The sequence below is a fragment of the Talpa occidentalis genome, unplaced genomic scaffold (genome assembly GCF_014898055.3).
Source record: "Talpa occidentalis isolate TD23 unplaced genomic scaffold, MPIMG_talOcc4v2.1 talOcc4.15, whole genome shotgun sequence".
In the NCBI taxonomy this organism is placed as follows: domain Eukaryota; kingdom Metazoa; phylum Chordata; class Mammalia; order Eulipotyphla; family Talpidae; genus Talpa; species Talpa occidentalis.
Window position 1 is genome coordinate 59,757,089 of NW_023601543.1, and position 19,693 is coordinate 59,776,781.

The following is a 19,693-nucleotide window of genomic DNA, read 5'->3' on the forward strand; positions in this document are numbered from 1 at the left end:
CAAAAAAAGAAAAAAGAATAGACCTATAAGATATAATCTTTTATAAATTAAACTTCTTTTTTAAGCATATTCTTTAAAATACCTGTAAGTGGACCAACATTCCAAGCAATGTTGTTGCACCAGCCAATAGCCTGAACCCAATGAACAGTGCCTGCATTTATCCAGACCAAGTCTCCAGGTCGCTGAATAAACCTATACACTGGAACATTTGCTTCATAAAGATCTTCAAGGTTGGGCCACCAAGAGCCCATTAGGAAATTCAAATTATTTCTGAAATAAGAAAAAATAATGCAAATGGATCAAGTACTTTAATAAACTATTTATAAAATTGGCAGACACTGTTAAAAGGTTTTAAAAATATGCTCATTCATTGCATTGAAACTTAATTGCTTGTGCAATAAGAAGTGTTTTATATAATGTGAGTGAAATTACAGTTTAGTATTAGATGACATATGCAAAGATTAGTATTACTACCTAAAGTTGATTTTTCAAAGATCCAAATGAAATCCAAAGCTACTTTTAAGTAATGCTTATATACATTAACTTTTCATTTCAGGCTATTTTGACTGAATCCTTCTCCCTGGAGTACTTAGAAATCTCTAGAAGGTAAATGGAATGTGGAGTTCATTTCAAGTCATTTAAATCCATAAACAGGAACACTATGGCAGATATAACAACTAGGAACTTTAATTTCTGAGAAAAGTAGAAAACAGAAATGATCTCTACTGCTGTTTGAAATCCTAAGCAGGAAAGGGGGTGGAAAATGTATCTCTGTAGCGTTTGATGATTGGTTGACTAAAATTATGCAGTTGAAAATAACTGTCAAAAATGAACAATACAAACATGCAAATAGCCACCATCACTGCCACCACCACCAACATACTTTGGAAACATCTACAGATCACATAACTTACATTTTACATTAAACTATGGCTGCTACTTATTCTACTTCATCATATGTTATATGAAATATTTTTATAACTACATAGCAACCTTTCCTGACAGAACTTTATAAAAGCTTGTTTAAGAAATTAGAGAAAGCAGTTTTGTTACAGATAGTGAACACAGGAAAAAGTGGAGTAGGATACAGTTGAAAAGGCAGCAATGACAAGAATTCTGTGAGAATTTAAATGCCATGTTAGAGATTTAGGACTTTAGCCAAGGGCAATGGGAAGCCACTAGGGGGAGAGGGGGTGTGGTTTAAGTAGAAAAGTGACAAGATCAGAATTATTTTAGAAAGAGAATTTTGGCTGCTCCTCCTGAATGAAGTAGAAAGGACTAGAGAAGAACAAGGCAAGAGTAATTAGGAAATTAGCAAGAGTTTAAAAAAAAAAAAAAAGAAAAAAAAAAGAATATCAGGAAGAATAATTTGGAGTCCATTACAGGAGTGCAGGGGAAAGAGGATGAACTAACATGATGTTTGTATATAAAGAGAGAAGCAGTTTGATTCAAGAGGTATCTGACATAACATCAATATGACTTGACAGCTGACAAGATGTGAGGGAAGGAAGGGATAAGGGAAAGGAAGTTAAGGCTGATTTCATGACTCTAAGATAAATTATAGAGTTATGATGGAAGGATTTTATAAAATTTAACTACTTTAGATTTCACATTTGGAGAAGGAAGAAGCTGCAGAGTGGAAAAGATGCTTTTCTTAAGATTTTAAGAAATAGCCTTTACTTTATTTCTGCATTTTAAGCTAAGGGAATGATAAAGCGAACCTTGAAATTATTTTCATTAGTTTAAATTTAATATTTTGTCTAGATCAAGGGTCAGCAAACTATGGCCTAAGGGCCAGTTCACTATTTCGATATTTTTCTTTATGAGAACAAAACCATATCCACTTATTTATATATTATAAATGACTGCTTATACATTATCTGACCCTTTATGGAAAAGGTTTACCAACCTCTCTGATGTAGAAATCTTAGTCTTATTTTTGTCCTTAAAAAACAATGCAAGGCTGCTCTTCAAAGTCTAGAACAGACTGCCAACAGTAGCTTAATTACTGTTCATGATAAGGCCAATCTGATAGACCAAATAATCAATAAAATAATATAAAAGCAAGAATAATTTAATCATATATAAAAATGATCATTCTAAGATAGATATTTAAAATGAAATAAATCTACAAATCTACAGATATGGTCTATACCACTTAATATCAAAAGTAATGACTTTTGTATGAAAAAAATTCTACACTGCAATGCTGAGGTAGGTTAAGTACTATCTCCATAACTTAGTGACCAAACTCTTCATACTAACATGGTATTTTTATTATCCCCAATTTCAAATTTTTTGGGGCATCATCTGCCTATTTTACCTTTGTTCCCAAGTTATCTTTCCATTTACTCATTAATTTATTTTCAAATCCCAGTAATTTTTTCCTCTTCCACCTGGATATTTATACTTTTGTAATCACAGGAACGTGTCCAAACTCTTAGGGGTAACACAAAACTTTAAAAGGTTCTACAGAGTCTATAACATCATAACAATAATCATTGTTATTGTATAGGTATTGTATAGGTAACCAATAGTTGACCCCAGCTAGATTATCTCCAATTATACTGATAGATGGAAACTTTTCTTTTATTCCCACCACAATCCCTTCTATTGCCTTGTCTCTTTCTCTCCCTTTTAATATCAGAGCTCTCACACAATGTTTACTAATGCCCACTGGTTTTGTTTATTTGTTTTAACTTGGGGTTTACATTTTTGCTCTTCCATTTGTGCACCTTTAACTTACCCTCCACCAAACCACCCATGCCCACACTCCATCTGCCTCCCTCCCCCAACACTTTGTTCCCTCTGGTAACCATTAAATTCTTTCAATGAGTTTAAGATTCATTCCTGTTGTATTTTGCTTGTGTATGTTTTCTCGTTATTTATATTACACAGATAAAAGACCATCCGATATCTTTCTTTCACGTTCTAACTTATTTCACTTAACATTATCACTTCAAAGTCCATCCATTTTGTCCCAAAGGCAACTAGTTCATCTTTTTCACAACTAGTACTCCATTGAGTATAAATCACACAATTTCTTTATCCATTTGCCTGTTGAAGGGCACTTCGTTTGGTTCCACAAGGTGGCAATTGTAGACAGTAATGCTATGTACACAGGTGTAAATAAATCTTTTACACCCGTGCTATGTAAACAGGTGTAAATAACTCTTATTAGAGGTTTTTCATATTTTTAGGATAAATACCTAATAGAGGTATTGATGGATCATACAAATTTTCACTTTTATTTTCTTAAGGAATCTCCATACCATTATCCAAACAGGCTGCAACACTTGCATTCCCAACAGCATCTACCAGTTTTTGAAAGCATTGTCCAATTGTTGCTATATAAATGTCCAATATTATTTTTAGCTTTCTAACTTGATCTGCTACACATAATTCTCTCAAACACCCTCCAGTTTGTCAAAATGTCTGTATTTCATCCTCTCTTATGGCTATACAGTACTCCAATGTGAGGCTATACAACATCTTGATCCAACTGTGTGTTGATGGACATTTAGGCTGCTTCCATGTCCTAGTTATTGTAAATAATGGTGCTGTGAACACTGTAGAATATAAGGGTTTTATATTATTTGGATCTATGCCAGAGTGGGACTGTTGGGTTGTTATTTGTATTTTTAGTTTCTTAAGGAAAATCCAGATTTGCTTTCCATAATGGTTGCAGCAGTTTACATTCCCACCAACTATGTAATAGGGTTCCTTTTGCTCCACATCCTCCCCAACACTTGTTGCTTAGAGTCTTTTTAACATGGGCCATTCTTACAGTTGTGAGATGGTATCACATTGTGGTTTTAATCTGCAACTTTCTTCCTAGAAGCAACAATGAACGTTATTTTCATGTCTTTTGTCCCTTCAGATATATCTTTAGTGAATTGAACGTTATTTTCATGTCTTTTGTCCCTTCAGATATATCTTTAGCGAATTGTCTGTTTATGTCTTGCTGGCCCATTTATTAGGCTTTTTTAAAATTATTGAATTTATGAGTTTTTTAGTATATCCTGGGTATTAATCTCTTCCTTTTCCTCCTCCACGTTAAGTAATTTAGGTGTCCATTACCTTGACATTCATTTTGTCTGTTGCTTTAATAATTTCTTTCATATGTGCCTTGGTGTTAACAAATTCTTTTAGTTTTTGCTTTTCACTGAAGCTCCTTATTCTTCTTTCTGTGTTGAATGTTAACCTTGCAGGGTAAAGGATTCTGGGCTCAAAGTCTTTTTATTCAAGTATTTAAGTATTATTTAAATGTTTTCAATGGATTTTTATAGTGTGACTTGTTGCGTGTCTGGTATTATGTTGTTTGGAACTCTTTGGGTCTTTTGGGTCACAATGTGTTTCATTTTCTAGACTGAGATGATTTCAGCAATTATTTTCTAAATAAATTCTCTGTGCCTTTCTCTTTCTCTTCTCCTCCTGGGAACCCTCATTGTATGGGTGGTATTTCTCTTTAAGTTGCCGAAAGGGCACTTACACAATTTTTTAAAAATTATTTTTCTCCACATTGGTTTATTTGTGTGTTGTTCTCCAACACTGTGTTTGAGTTCATTAACTCTCTTTATTGCTTTTCTTTGTGTCCTGTCAAGGCCCTCAATTGTATTCAGCAATAGTGTTTCTTAGCTCCATTATTTCTCACTGCAGCTGCATATTTTCTTTACTGTTTTTATTTCCTACATTATTTTTTGAGTTCCATTAATGTTGTTAGAACTGCTACCATGAACTATCATGTTTGCATTTCTGCTGCTTTGTGTTCTTATCAGGTGATTTTTGCTCTGGCATTTGTGGTGAACAAGGATCAATGCACTGTAGCTGCAACAATATACTATCATCTCAAAGTTTATGAAATAAAAATCTTTCTGTAACACAATGCAGATTTCTTGCACGACACTCTTCTTTCTCACTACTACCAGACTGTTGGTCCATAAGAATAAATACAGATTAAAGTAGATCAGGCTGTTTCACCAGAGGGTTTGAAACTTTAGAATTCCACATCTTTGACTTTCTTACACTGACGGAAATCTATATGTTAAATAGCAAAGACAAAAAAAAAGATGAGTATCTTTTGTTCAGATATAAGAAAATTTTGGAGAAATATGGTTTTTTGCAATTATATTTACACTTTCTTTTCTAAATCAAGGTATTTACAGCAAAGATACTAACACAAAATAAAAAACTGGCAGTTAGTATGTGGAAAATATGCACAGCTTCAAAGTCTCTCATATATATTTTGGTGGGTTTTGCCTTTATCTTATGGGGGGAGGGAGGGTAATACCAAGAGTATATATAATTTATGTGTTTAAGCATACTAGTTTTCCAGTGTCAAACCTGAAGATATCAGGTTCTTACATAATAGACTTCAAAAAAGACCAATTAAATACTAAATGAACAACAAAAAATAAATTCCATTTAGAAATAATTAAATCTAAGTTAAAAACAATTCCAAGGCATCCTTTATCATAAGGTAAGTAAATGAAGACTATTTCTAGGATCTTAAGGAAAGGAATACTTCTATTAGAACTCTTTCAATTATAGCAAACAAAATCAACCAGCTGATCAAATTTTATAAAATTCCTTTGCAGGAAATGTTGACAATGCAGTTTAAAAAAGAATTTCTGTCATGATGATACGGCAAAGAGTAGAATGTTCAATTATGAGTTATTAACAACCTATACGGGTGCTCAATTATAGAATTCTTTCTACTTCTAAAACCATTTATAGTAAAACAATTTTTTTAGAATACACATCTTTCAAATGAACAAGTATTTTTTTAGTTATCCTAATAAACAACTCAACCTCTCTATCCTCTAAATTCAAGACTACTACTAGTGTATGGAATAGTTTTGTGGCATCTTAAAGTATTCCTAATAACACAAAATAACATGTTTGGAACCATATTATTTTAAATGAACTTTCTGCTGAACAATAAGTAAAAACTAGTTGCATTATCCTACATACTAGCATTAAGATATCCAGCTTAGTAAGTTGTCCTTTACAATCACTGTTTTTGAATTATTATGCTTAAAGAAAATTTGGTTTGTAAACCTACTTTTCACAGAAGTCATTCAGAACACCCCAGTAACCTTCAGGAACAACAAACCATTCACAGTCACCTGGACCAATATTTATGTTAACTGAACAAAAGTTGTTATTTTCTTGATGACCTAAAATGTGAGAAGAAAAAAAAAATAATCAGCACACTATAATTTTATAGAAAAATGTGTCTTTAGAAATGAAACCCTAGAAATGGTCAACAGAGAATGTTGTAGTGGTATTCAATTATCTTTATAGCATTATTGTGTCAAGTCTTGTTTGGGAACTGAGTTTGGTCAACTCTTATTCAGTAAAGCTCTCTGTGAAAGGCAGTCTAATCCTGATCAAGAGCTTAAGTTCTGGGGCCTCCCCGGTGGCGCAGTGGTTGAGCGCTGGGTTGCGAAGCTGCCCGCAGCCTCTGCAGCGCCAGTTCGATCCCCAGCCACCGGGCGAGGGTCTGACATGGCACAGCAGACCTCTCCTGTCTCGCCGCTGCTCCTCTCAGCAGTGTATTTCAGTGGATCTGCCTGTTCTGCTCCCCACTCTGTCTCTGGTGAATTCTCTCACCCTCCCGCGCTTCTGACTGTACCCAGTGCTTGTATAAATAAATAAATAAATCTTAAAAAAATAAATATTTGGAAAAAAAAAAAAAAAAAGCTTAAGTTCTGGAGCCTGGCTCCTTGGTTTAGTCGTCATGTGAACTTGGGCAAGGGGCTAAACCATTAGGACTCAATTTCCTTATATGTCAGATTAGACAATGATTCCAATATATCATTGGGTAGTTCTGAGCATTAGTGAAATAATAACAACTTTGAACCATGCCTAATGCATGGGAAGAAATGAACATTAGCTATTATTGATAACATTACCACTTCTTCCTTGAGAAATTAATCCCAATTCTTACAAGCAGTATTAGGTAATCTGGAATTCAAAAATGTAGTTGTGGGAGTGGTATAAAGAAAAATGTCAGAGTAGGGAATTCTTGGATAAATTTCCAGACACACACTACACACACACAAACACACAATCTAGTGAAAATAGTCAAAAGTAACAATAGTTACCAGAACTACAGGCAACGGTCAAAGATTTACAGCAATCAAACAAATGCTTGACGTTAATAAAGATGACAAACATGAGGAGGTTTTCTGTGGTAATTTAACTTACTTCAAAAGACAGATGAAAACAGATGCTATCAAGGGGCAACCCCTTCTAAAAAACTACTTGTGGGGGTCAAACAATAGACATGCCAAAGGTTTGAGAGGAAAAGATGGGTAGTGAGATTTTACGATTTTAAAAAGTTTCTGTGACTACTGAAGAATTTAGAGAGCCGCAAATTACCCAAAGCAGGATGCATAATCAGGAAAAATGTAAGGCTGTGTACTTGAACCTCTTGCTGATAAACAGACCCAGTTCAAGCAAGGAGATAATGGCTAAAGTAGAGTTATAAGTGACCTGGTTAAGTATAGAAGGAGTGACACAACAAAAAGGTAATCAAACTCTGAAGAGCTGTAGAATTCTATTTTCTCTTCTTTTTGTTATTTTTCCTTCTTTCACATCAGGTCATTACCTAACTGCTGACATAATGGAAAGGAGATCTCAAGACCCACACATGACATGGAATACAGTCTTTATAAAAAGTAATACAGAAAGTCATTAAGACAACTGTAGCCCACAACAAGTAACAACAACAAACTTGGGAGAGGGAGGTGAATCTGATTTCTCTAATTGCAACATTATAGTATTAAAGAAACAGAGACACTTCAGGAACCATAACCAATACAGAATACAGTAATTTAAACAATACTCAAAAGTCAGTTTTCAAAAATACTTATGAGGCCTACAAAGAATTAAGAAATTATGGCTCAATCACAGAAAACAAAAAATAAATTAACAAAAACTGTTCCTGAAAAAAATACAGTTAAGTCCATAATATTAGACTTACTAGACAACACTTTTAATCAACCATCTTAAATATGCTTAAAGGGTTTAATTAAACCATAGAGAAGAACCAAGGAAATGAGAAGAATAGTATCGCAACAGAGATTATCAATAAAGAGAAAGAAAAAAAATTTTGTAATTTTTCAATAAACTGAAATAAAAAATTCACTTAATGGGTTTCAACAGCAGATTTGAGCAGACTAAAGAATCAGCAAACTCTATAGATAGGACAAATTAAAGCATCCATTCTGAAGAGGACAAATTATCCATTCTGAAGAGGAAAAAAAAGAATGAAGAAAATTTAACAGAGCAGAAGAGATCTGTGGGACATCGTTAAGTATACTATAATATGTATTATGGAAGTCCCAGAGAAAAAGAAAAGGGCAAAAAGATTATTTCAAAAAATGATGATTGCAAACTTGCATAATTTGACAAAATATATGACTCTACACATCCAAGAAGTTCAATGACTACAAGAAGGACAGACTGTAGAGAACAACAAGATACACTAAAATCAAAGTATATATAAATAGCCAAAGAGAAACCTGAAAGCAAAAGTCATTTCTCACATACAAGAGAACATCAATAGCTGATTGCCTATCAAAAATCATGGATTCCAGGAGGCAACAGAATTAGATGTGCTCATTAAAAAATGTTACGGAGCTTTTCAGACAGAAATGAAACAATGGACAGTAACTCAGAGCCCTAAGAAAAGATAACTATAGTAAAGGTATATACAGTGGCTCAGGTGAGAAACCGTATACCTGAAATGTACAGTGTCATAAACCATTATTACCTTTAAAAAAAAAAAAAGGAAAAGGAAAAGGAAAGGAAAAAAAAAAACTATTGTAAAAGTATCTTTGGAAGACTCACATTTTCCAATTTTGAAACTTAACCCAAAACTACAGTAATCAAAGCAGTGTGATATTAGTATAAAAATAAATAAGATATAAATTAATGGAATAGCATCAAGATTCCAGAAATATGTCCATATACCTATGGTCAATGGATTTTCAAAAAGGGTGCTAAGATGCTTTTTGAAGGGTGAAACAATACGCTTTCCAAGAAATGGTGCTAGGACACCTGGATGAGCTATATGTAAAAGAATGGAAGTTAGTTCACATCATACACAAAATTAATTTAAAGTGATCAAAGATACAAATATAAGATGTAGACCTATAAAAATGTAAGAACAAATAGGGGTATATCTTCATGATCTTAGATTTGGCAATAGTTTCTTTGATATAACAACAAAAAAAAAAGCAACGAAAGAAAAAAATGGATAAATTGTACTTCATCAAAATTAAACCTTTTTGTGAATCAAGGGACACTGTATCAAGAAAATGAAATGACAGCCTATGCAAAATGGTAGGTAATATTTACAAATCAAATATCTGATAAAGGATTAACAACCAGAATATTAAAAGAATACCTACTATTCCATAAAAGACAGTTAAAAATGAACAGAGGACTTGAATAGATATTTGGATACACAAAAGGCCAATGAAAACCACAATAAAATATCATTTCACATCCATAAGGTCACCAAAAAAAAAAAAAAAAAAAAAAGGAAATAAAGAAAAATAATTACTTTTGGTGAGGATATGGTAAAATCATAACCCTGGCACACTGTTAGCAGGAATGTTAAAATGGTACAAGCTGCTGCAGAAAACAGTTTGGCAGTGCCTCAAAACTTTAAACATAGAAATGCCATATGATACCAGCAATTACAATCCTAGGTATATAATCAAAAGAACTGGAAAACAGGTTTTAAAACAAATACTTATATACGTCTGTTCATAAAAGCACTATTCACAACAGCGAAACAGTGTGAAAAACCCAAGTGTCCGTCAACTGATGAATGGATAAACAAACTACAGTACAGTCATACAACAAATATTATTTAACCATAAAAAGGAATATCACCGATACAATGTGGATAAACCTTAAAAATACGCTAAGTGAAAGAAGCTGTACACAAAAAGCAACATATTATATGATCTATTCATATAAAACATCCAGAACAGGTAAATCTTAATTGCATAACAAAGCCAGAAAGCAGTGGTTGCCAAGAGCGAAAGGAACAAGGGAATGAGCTGTCCATGGCCATGGGGTTTCCTTATGAGCTGATGAAAGTATCTTTGAACTACACAGAGGTGAGGGCTTCACAGCAAAGAGACTATACTAAATGCTACTGAATTGCATACCTTAAAGGGGTTAATTTTGCTATGTGAATTTTACCTCAATAAAAAATGTAGCTGTTCTTGCCACATCCTGTGCATACCACATCCTGAGTCTTTTACATATTAGTGTAATGTGAAGATGGTACTCTACACTACATAAAACTGTCTCTTACCAAGAGTAGTCAGAATTGTCCATGGCATGGGCTAAATAAAAATTACCTTAATTAAAAATGGAGATGCTGACTAAAAATCTTATTAAAAATCTTTTAGGGTAGAGCCTAGCAGCATCTCTATAGTTCAGAACATACATGACTGATCATAAAGTCCACTAAAGCAGGTAACACATGTATTTATATATCTCTGTAATGCCAGGTACTAAGTGCTGAGACACAAAAAAAGGCACTCAAGCTTATTTTTAAAAAATTGAACTGAACTGGGCCTCCCCAGTTGCGCAGCGGGTTGAGTGCAGCACTATGAAGCTGTCCTCAGCCTCTGCAGCACGGGTTCGATTCCCGGCTGGCCAGGGAGATACCCACATGGCACAGCAGACTTCTTCTGTCTCGCCTGCTGCTCCCCTTAGCAGTGTTTTTGGACCATCTGCCTGTTCTGCAACCCACTCTGTCTCTGGTGAATCCTCTCACCTTCCTGCACTTCTGGTCAGTACCCCAGTTCTGGTATAAATAAATAAATCTTTTTTTAAAAAAAAGGGAAAAAATTGAACTGAACTAATTAAACTACACATTTTCTCTAAGACTGAGCTGTCCAATATGGCAAATATCTGGAATATGATAACCATGAACTGAGTTGTGCAGTAAATAGAAAGTAAATTGGATTTCAAAAACTTGAAAAATTCCAGGCATTTTTATAATGGTTACAACATTGAAAGGAAAATACATGACTGTACTGGGTCACAACTAATTTTACCTATTTCATTTTGACTACTATAAATTTTTATTTTTTAAAAAAAATTTAACTGACATAACATTACGTTTTAACATTATATAAGTTTCACGTGTGTATTGCTGAGAATCAACCTTGTATAATGCTATATAAAGTTCACTGCTAGGGGTCTCCCTGGTGGCGCAGAGGTTAAGTCTCAGTGCTGCCAAGCTATTGCCAGCCACTGCGGCATGAGTTCGATTCCCGGGCAAGTGAGCTGACTCACATGGTGCAGCAAGACCTCTCCTGTTTCACCCACTGCTCCCCTCACAGTGGATGTCAGTAGATCCGCCTGTTGCGCTCCACACTGGTGAATCCTCTCACTGCCTGCTGCACCTCTGGCCTATACCCCAATTCTTGTATGCATAAATAAAAATAAATCTCAAAAAAATTAATAAGTTCACTGCTAAAAGTTCAGTCCTTCACCATACCATTGTCCCCTTTACTGTAATTTACCCAGCCCCTTATCTGTTTCCCTTCTGGTAACCACTAATTGGCCTCAGAGTGTCCACTACTATAAAACTTTAAATCATTTATATAATTGAATTATATTTCTATTAGACAGCACTACCCTAAGGAAATTCTAACTTTAAGGGTCCACAGGATACTTGGAAAACTAATGCCTTGTAAACAAACCAACAAAAATTCCAAAACAGTCTAGACATAAGTGGCAAAGAAGCAACATATCAACTTTGCTTTCCCCCTTAGTTTATAGTGAAAAAAGTGTACTCTTTTTGATTAGAAAATAGTTTGCCTAAAATAATTCAAATCTGATGAATAGTTTTCAAACAAAATCAATTTTAATAGAACCAATCTGTTACTACATACATAAGAAAAATGAACTCTAGAGAAAGTTGCCCAGTATTTACACCATTGTCTGATAAGAGTGGCGAGCAGATAGATCTTTAGTCATTTATTCCACAGTTGTTTCTAATTTACCCAACTATGGATTAACTGTCACAGAATCAGGTTTCCAATAGCCCAAGGATTAAAAACTAGAGTCTAATGGGTCTAAATCCTGGCTGTAGATTAGAATATACTGGATAAAAGTTCACCAGGAGATTCTAGTAGCAGCCAGAACGGGTATCACCACCTTTTTACCCAGAAACAAGCACAGGTTTATTGTGAAAAAAGTTCTTTACTACAATGCAATAAGCAGATGAAAAATAAGGCAATCTGGTTTTTAAGGCATGATTGCTTTAAGTGGCAAACAGAAACACCTGACATTGATATGCAGTCAGTAGGCAATGGTAGAGAGAAACTCATTTTTAGCAGTACCTGTTCCAATTGTCAAATATATTGAACATCACCTTGTGAAATTTCACATCAATCAAAGGAAGCACAAAAATGGTATATTAGTGTTGGTTAGAAATTTCAGTCTAAGCATAAGTGACTTTACAAATGAAGAAAAAGACTCAGAGAAGTAATGTGACTTGTCAAAAATGACAAGTCTGTTTAGTAGTAAAGTGTGTACCAGACACCACATCATGAAATGTTTTACAAACTGTGTGACCCAGTTAGAGGTCAGAACCTATATTCTCTTTCTTAAATAGAATGAAATAGATTAGACTGTATTGTGTGAAAGGGCACATATATATGCACTAGGTCGTAAATAAAATGTACTATTATAATTGTAGTGTTAAAAAAATCTTTTTTAGGAAAAACCATACCCTGTAGCTCTGCAATAGACTGGATCAACAACAGTCTTTAAGCAGCAGGTACTTGTTTTCCCAAGAGTGCGCCAATGAGCACTTTTCAGAATTAATTGTTAATGTTTGAGGGCTACTATATTTTTAAAAAGATAATACAAAGGGGGTAATCTTCAAATCTGAGCCCAGTTAAAGAGACTAATCTCAAAATAGATATAATCATTTTACTTTCATTCATAATAAATGGAAAGAATCTGGTTCTGTTTTGCCTGTTTCCCATTTAATTATTTTTCAACTGTAGGCGATGTTAGTTCATAGAAGTTACCTGGTGTTCTGCTTCCTGGAACTTTCATGTATAATTGAACTGTGTTCATGCCCAGTATGGTATGACCAACATGGCTTAGAAGATTTCCTGCTGATACGACACGCACAAAAGCAGGAAGTTTAGTCAGCTCATGTAGCTGCAACTTCCACCTGCAATAAAATAAAAGATCAAGTATGAAACCCTGCTACAAATATTTGTGGAGGTTAACAATCTTTTCAAAAATCGTTGTGTTCAAACCTAAAAAACAAATCTGTAAATATTTCTTTTCACAATAGAAAATACTAAAAATTTTTCCACCAAAGTAAATTTCCTAACAAAAGGAAATAAAAAATTATTAACAGAGTAAATGAAATGGACAAATTCGACTATTTTTATAACTGCGTAATTGTTTTTATAGAATTATGCAAAAGGAAAATTGTATGATTATGTAATTGGCATATAGTCAAGAGTCTTGATGAAAATCTGTAGAAAAGCTTTAGGACAAAGATAATAATTTAATCACAAAACCCAGCAAAAATAATTCAGCTCAAACTATCAACTTAGAAAAAGAACAAGCAACAAAATAAAAGAGGACAATGTAGAGAACTCTAAATTTTGCAAAAGATACATCTTTGTATCAGTTCACAGAAATACTACTACGGGTACTTACTTTTTGTCATCAGACAAGTCAATGTTGGTCCCAAACTTTATGGTTTTAAAGGGTCCTTTCCTTTTCCTCCCAGAACTTAAAAAAAGAAAGAGAATATTAGAAACATGCCTTTTCCACAGAAATGCTAAATGGACATTAAAAATGACTTACTTATCTGAAGATGTAGATTCACTATCTGAGTGGTCTTTATGGTGACTTCTTTTCTCATTTTCTTCCTATGGTAAGCAAAAACCATTCCAGTTTAGTATTCAACAACTAGTTTATCCTTTCCATCAAACAACTGAAAAGTTCATATCTAGATTGATGTTATATTATCAATTATTTTTATTATTAACAAGTTTCTACAGGCATCCTTCACATAAAAATTTGTTCAAAGACCACATTAAATAAAAACTCATGACAGTTCCTCACAAAGAATGATCCAGCCAAAACAGAAATGATTAAATCTAAAAAGAAATATTCCACAAATGAGGGAGACATCTCCCTACACAGTAACACTATTTATCAGCCCATAGGTTTGTTTAGAATTTTATACTGAATCAACTAGATAGCACTTACTTTCGAAGGTGTTTCATATAGCTATAAAATAATGAGATGCTTAAAAAAAGTAATGAGTCCTTTCAAAATAATATGAAACATCTCTAAAATAAAATAATCATCAGGAAGTAAATACTTACTCTCAATGATTCCTGGAAGGAGGAGGCCTGATACTGTGCATATTTAGCAATTGTAGTATGAGATCGATTACTTTCACAATGCCAGATTTTCTTTGTTCCAGTGGGATCCCAGTTTTCATCTGCAGGCTGCAGCAACTGTGTCCTCACTTCTACCATGTGTTCATTATTAGCTTCCACCAAAGTTTTAGTAGAGAAAAGTCCCAGGTCTTCATAAATAAATAAATGTGGTTAATACATAAAACTATATAAGTGATATTTTTAAAGTGTTCTAAGAAAAAAAAAGTAAAATGTTTTATGGTGCACTATCCAGCTCTATGACCCTACATTTGTACAACCACACACTGAGGTCCCAGACCTAACTTTGCTGTAATGGAGGGAGAATCAAAGGGCCAAGGACTTGGTTTCACTTACTGCATTTCTGCAGGTGCCAGGAACTACCTGGGGTGGGGGTGGCATATATAACAGTCATGCTATATTGCCTATTAGTAGAATCATATTTTACTTAAATTTTATGTTAAAAAATAATTCTATTGGTCAACCTAAACCACAATTGTAATTATACAGTGAAAGCTAAATCAAAAATCTACAAGAATAAGCAATATCATCATTGTAGCTTCATGTTATAGATTAAAAGAAATGATACATATACAGAACAAGACAAATATCATAATGAAAAACTGAAAAGTAATAGAAATCATTCCTGCAGTGCTTCAAAGGCTAAAAGACAGCAAAGAAAATACACAAACTTTTCCTTTTTCTTATCTAAAAGCTTACCCAACTTAAGAGCTCCAGCAAGGCCACGTATTACTGTCACAGGGTTGTTTGGATTTGTACAAAATTGATGTAAAGGAGGAAAGAAAGCATCACGTTTATTTTCCAACTGTAAAATTAAAATGTATGGTTAGATTTTGGAAAACAGACCTTAAATTTAAAGAGTATGCCAAATTCATTCATTATAACAATTTAAAAAATGCATCCTATGTCATTATTTCCATTTTTTACTTTACAGCATTATGTTGCTATGCCTTTTGATCCAAATTGCAATTAAGATAGTAAGTACACACATTGTCCATTTTATCTTGACAAAATATGTGGGAGAGTATTTAAAGTAATCAAAGTGTTTTTTAGAAATTATTAAGCCTTAAGAAGAAAATCCTATCACATACTACAAAGTGGACAAACTGCAAGAACACTAAGTGAAAATAAGCCAGTGACAAAAAGAAAAGCTGTGCATAATCTCACTTATATAAAGGATAGTGGTTGTGGAGAGTGAGGGAAGGAGAAAGTAGCTGTTTCAAATGTGTATCAAATTTCAGATTTGCAAGATAAAATAATTCTAGAGCTAGTATGCAACAATGAGAATATATTTTAACTATAAACTTAAAAATGGTTAAGATGGTAAATTTTATGAGAGTTTTTTTTTTAAAAAAGAAAAAAATCAGTGTTTTAAAAAATATTACTAAAGTAGGCTGATGACTCATAAAGATAAACCTTAATTTTGCATTTCCTCCCTCAGACCTTAGTAAAAGTCTATCCTAGTGCTTCCCTAACGGATCAATAAATATTGGTCGGAGAAAGGATTAAGATAACATTTGGGTTGTAGAGGGCAAAACGGCCAAATCCCTAAAAGCAAACTTTGTAAATTAAAGTTTTTTTATTTGGTGTGGAAGTAGGTGAATGGAAGGAAATGGGGTAGGAGGACGTATTTGGGAGAAACATATATAAGATTTGCTTTGACTGAACTCTTATCAACTTCCTAAATCAGATGTTTAAATTTTCATAAAGTAAAACTAATATTTAGTTTTAATAATCAAATAGGCTTTTTAGTGACATATCACATATTATGTTCTCAAATACTTTTCGTGAATGCAAATAACAATGTTTTTGGGGGGCGGGGGGGAAGGGGGAAGGAGGATAAATGTATAAATCCCCCCCAAACATTCAAGGTACTGCCAATAATTTTATTTTTTCCTAAAAGGCATTCATATTAATTTTAAGCAAAATCTTGTAAGTCAAGTCAATGTCAATACTGGTTTGATTATTTTTAATTAGTCAATTCAGACTCACATAAATACTAGGTGTAGGAGGATTCAACTTGTCCTTTGGCAAAGGAGGATATGGTGAAGATGGTGGTCTTGGAGGCGGACATTTATCCAATAAAATGCTACTGTTAGATAAGCCATTTTTACCTAGATTCCTTAAAAAAAAAGGGGGTGGGGTGGGGTGGGAAAATAAATTAGCTGTATATTTATTTAGAAAACACACAAAAAATCCTGAATTGTCCTAATTAAATAAATGGACACTTGTACAAATGTATGAGCTTTGGACCCACCGGCAAAAAAGTAATTATAATTTCAGCAAACACGTAACTGGATTCCTTTATTTTCCATTGAAGAAAAGCAAGAGAAAAGGCACTACAACACATTGGTTATTGACCACATTCCCTATCTTGCTCATAATGTTCCAATTTATTTGCTTCACTTGAAGAACACAACCTCAGTTTTCTCTCCTCCATCAGATTCTTTCCATTAATTGTTAAAACAATTAGCCCCAAAAAGATTTACATAATAGTATAAATAGAATATGTGTCTGGGCCTCCCTGGTGGTGCAAGGGGTTAAGTCTTAGCACTATCAAGCTATCAGCAGCCACTGTGAGTTCGATTCCCAGCCAAGGAGCTAACCCACAAGGCACAGCAGAACCCTCTCCCCCACCCATCTATCTCACCCACTGCCCCACATAGCAGTGTATTTCAGTCCATGTGCCTGTTCTGCTCCTCACTCTGTCTCTGGTGAATTCTCTCACCTCCTGCACCATTGGCCAACACTCCAGCGTATTTGTGTGCACAAATAAAATAAATCTTTGAGAGAGAAAAGAAAAAAAAAAAAAAAAAAAAGAGTGTGTCTCTTCCTATGTCTCATCTCTGCAGTCATAATCAGAGTAGCTTTGTGACAATTCTCAAAGCTGAAAAGAACTTTTCCTTTCTTTTCTCAAATCTGCAAAGAATTTTATTTGTAACAACCTGACCAATAAAATTCATCAAGGCTCTAATGTACTAAATTTTATGGCAAATTACACCAATTTTTTCAAATGGGGTGCATCTCATTCTGATTCTATATAATTATTACTTATTAGTATTTGGGGTTTCTTTTCTTTTAATGAAGGTATCATGTTGTCAAATTATATTGATAAAATTCTTGAAACATGGTAGAATTATCCCTGTAATTATAACTGTAATTCTTCCACTGTAAGAAAATAAAGATACTCTCAATTTTAATTAAGTTTCTCGCCAACTGAGAAAAATTAACAAGAAATAATTTTGAGCCTTGAAATCATTCCAGGTTAACTAACCTTCCTCATCCAACTATTACAAGTTAAAAAATAATCAGTGCATCAATACTAATAAAATTTTAAATATCAAAATTTCAGATAAGAACTTGGTACGGATATAAGAACTGAGTAACTTTACTTACTGAAAAAGGAATTAGCAACTTGTTTTCATAAATTATAGAGTAACAGAGGTCAAAACAAAATTAATTTTAAGTTTCTGCTACATTGAAAAAACCTTCCAAATCAGCCGTTTTTGTTGGTGCAAATAAAACTACAGCTTGATGTTTCACTGCTACAATCACTGACTTTTAAAAAAAAAAAATGTACAAAAGTTATAAAGACGAAATTTTAAGTTCAACTAACATAAGGTTAAATGTTAAACAAATGAATATTCTACTCAATAACAGCTTTCAACATTTCTTTACAAAATGTGACTGTGCTGTAAATTAAGGTGGACATGATACATATAAGCTTTTAGATTCTGGTATAAACATAGCACTAATTTGTAAACTCCATGAAAGTAGAGTTAACAGAGATTGAAAAAGAAACAATTCCCCAAGTATTATGATTAAACCAAACATAAAACATTCACTTACAATATCTATATAATTTCATGCTGAATTGTGTGCCTTCCAATCTTTAACTTCAGAATTTAAACAAAATATGACTGAATACACACACACACACACACACACACACACACACACAGTTTGTTGTCCAGAGCAGGAAACGCAAGTATTATATAGTAAATGCTTAACATTTTAAATAACTAAAAGAGATGGACTAAGTATTACAATTGTACCATAAAAGAGCATCTCATGCTAATTAAATATGGCACCAAATTTAAGCTTCTACAACATTCAAAAGTTGTGAAAAGGGACTAGAAAATAGAGTATGATTGATTAGTAGAATTCTGTCTATCATTTCTATAGTTTTGCAACAATTAAAAGGAAAAAAGGCAAAAAAGGTAAAAATGTAGCTGGCCTTTACTTTCATTTATTGTTTATTGTTTTCTTTTAAAAACAAGAACAGAAAAGGTGAGGCTTGACTAATACATCTGATATTGATTCAACCACTGAAAGTTGCAATCAAAATTTTAAACCATAGAAGAAATAAAGACAACCGTTTTTCAATGTATAGCTCTAACCACTACAACACTAAAATGAAACAAGTCAAATTAAAATCATTACTTTTAAAAACTATGTATGTAAAAATAAGAGGATAGTTTATTCTAACAATGCAATAAAATTATATCTAGTAGTTTCTTAATATATTTTAAACATTGGTTACTTTCCTGTTGAGATCAAATCTGGAAAAAATTGGAATTTTCCCAAAATTCCTATTTCCCTGAATTCCTAACTGATGTAGATACTTGTCTATACAGTGACTATGAGCCTTTCCACTTAAAATACACTTACCAATCATAATGTAAAGGACAGAGCTATAGACAACAGGAACAGACTTTATCTTCTGAAAATGCAAGTATAAGTACCTATCACTGTTTAAAACACTTCAAACCAGATGATGAAAACTAATGTAACAATCCAAAGTGGAAAAAGATGTTGACATCAATGCAAGCAAGTGATAGAAAGGATTTAGAGATTATCCCATTTTAAATTCCTTTCCCTCATTTGGAAACTCTGTCCTTGCACAGAGTAGGGAGAATTTAAGTTAGTCACTGTCCAATTACTTAAACTATTGTCTTACACTTATTTTCAAATTTATCTATGTCATTTGTTAGGGAATGTATTCTGTGGGCAAACCAATCTATACTAAAATTATCTTTGGTTAAGAAACTCCTATACCAGGGCCTCCCCGGTGGCGCAGCGGTTGAGCGCTGGGCTGCGAAGCTGCCCGCAGCCTCTGCAGCACCGGTTCGATCCCCGGCCACAGTTAAGGGTCCCACATGGTGTGCAGACCTCTCCTGCCACCCGCTGCTCCCCTCAGCAGTGTACTT

General features: G+C 33.6%; 1 protein-coding gene across 1 annotated transcript in view; it reads right to left on the minus strand.

Annotated features, from left to right (window-relative positions):
* The window catches only part of KDM6A (lysine demethylase 6A), a 183,099-nt gene that overhangs the window by 22,233 nt on the left and 141,173 nt on the right, over nucleotides 1-19,693 (minus strand). Inside the window, 8 exon segments of the mRNA XM_037512496.2 lie at nucleotides 83-270; nucleotides 6,065-6,179; nucleotides 13,083-13,231; nucleotides 13,732-13,806; nucleotides 13,882-13,946; nucleotides 14,409-14,614; nucleotides 15,183-15,288; nucleotides 16,476-16,605. Coding sequence (XP_037368393.1) covers nucleotides 83-270; nucleotides 6,065-6,179; nucleotides 13,083-13,231; nucleotides 13,732-13,806; nucleotides 13,882-13,946; nucleotides 14,409-14,614; nucleotides 15,183-15,288; nucleotides 16,476-16,605 — 1,034 coding nt within the window.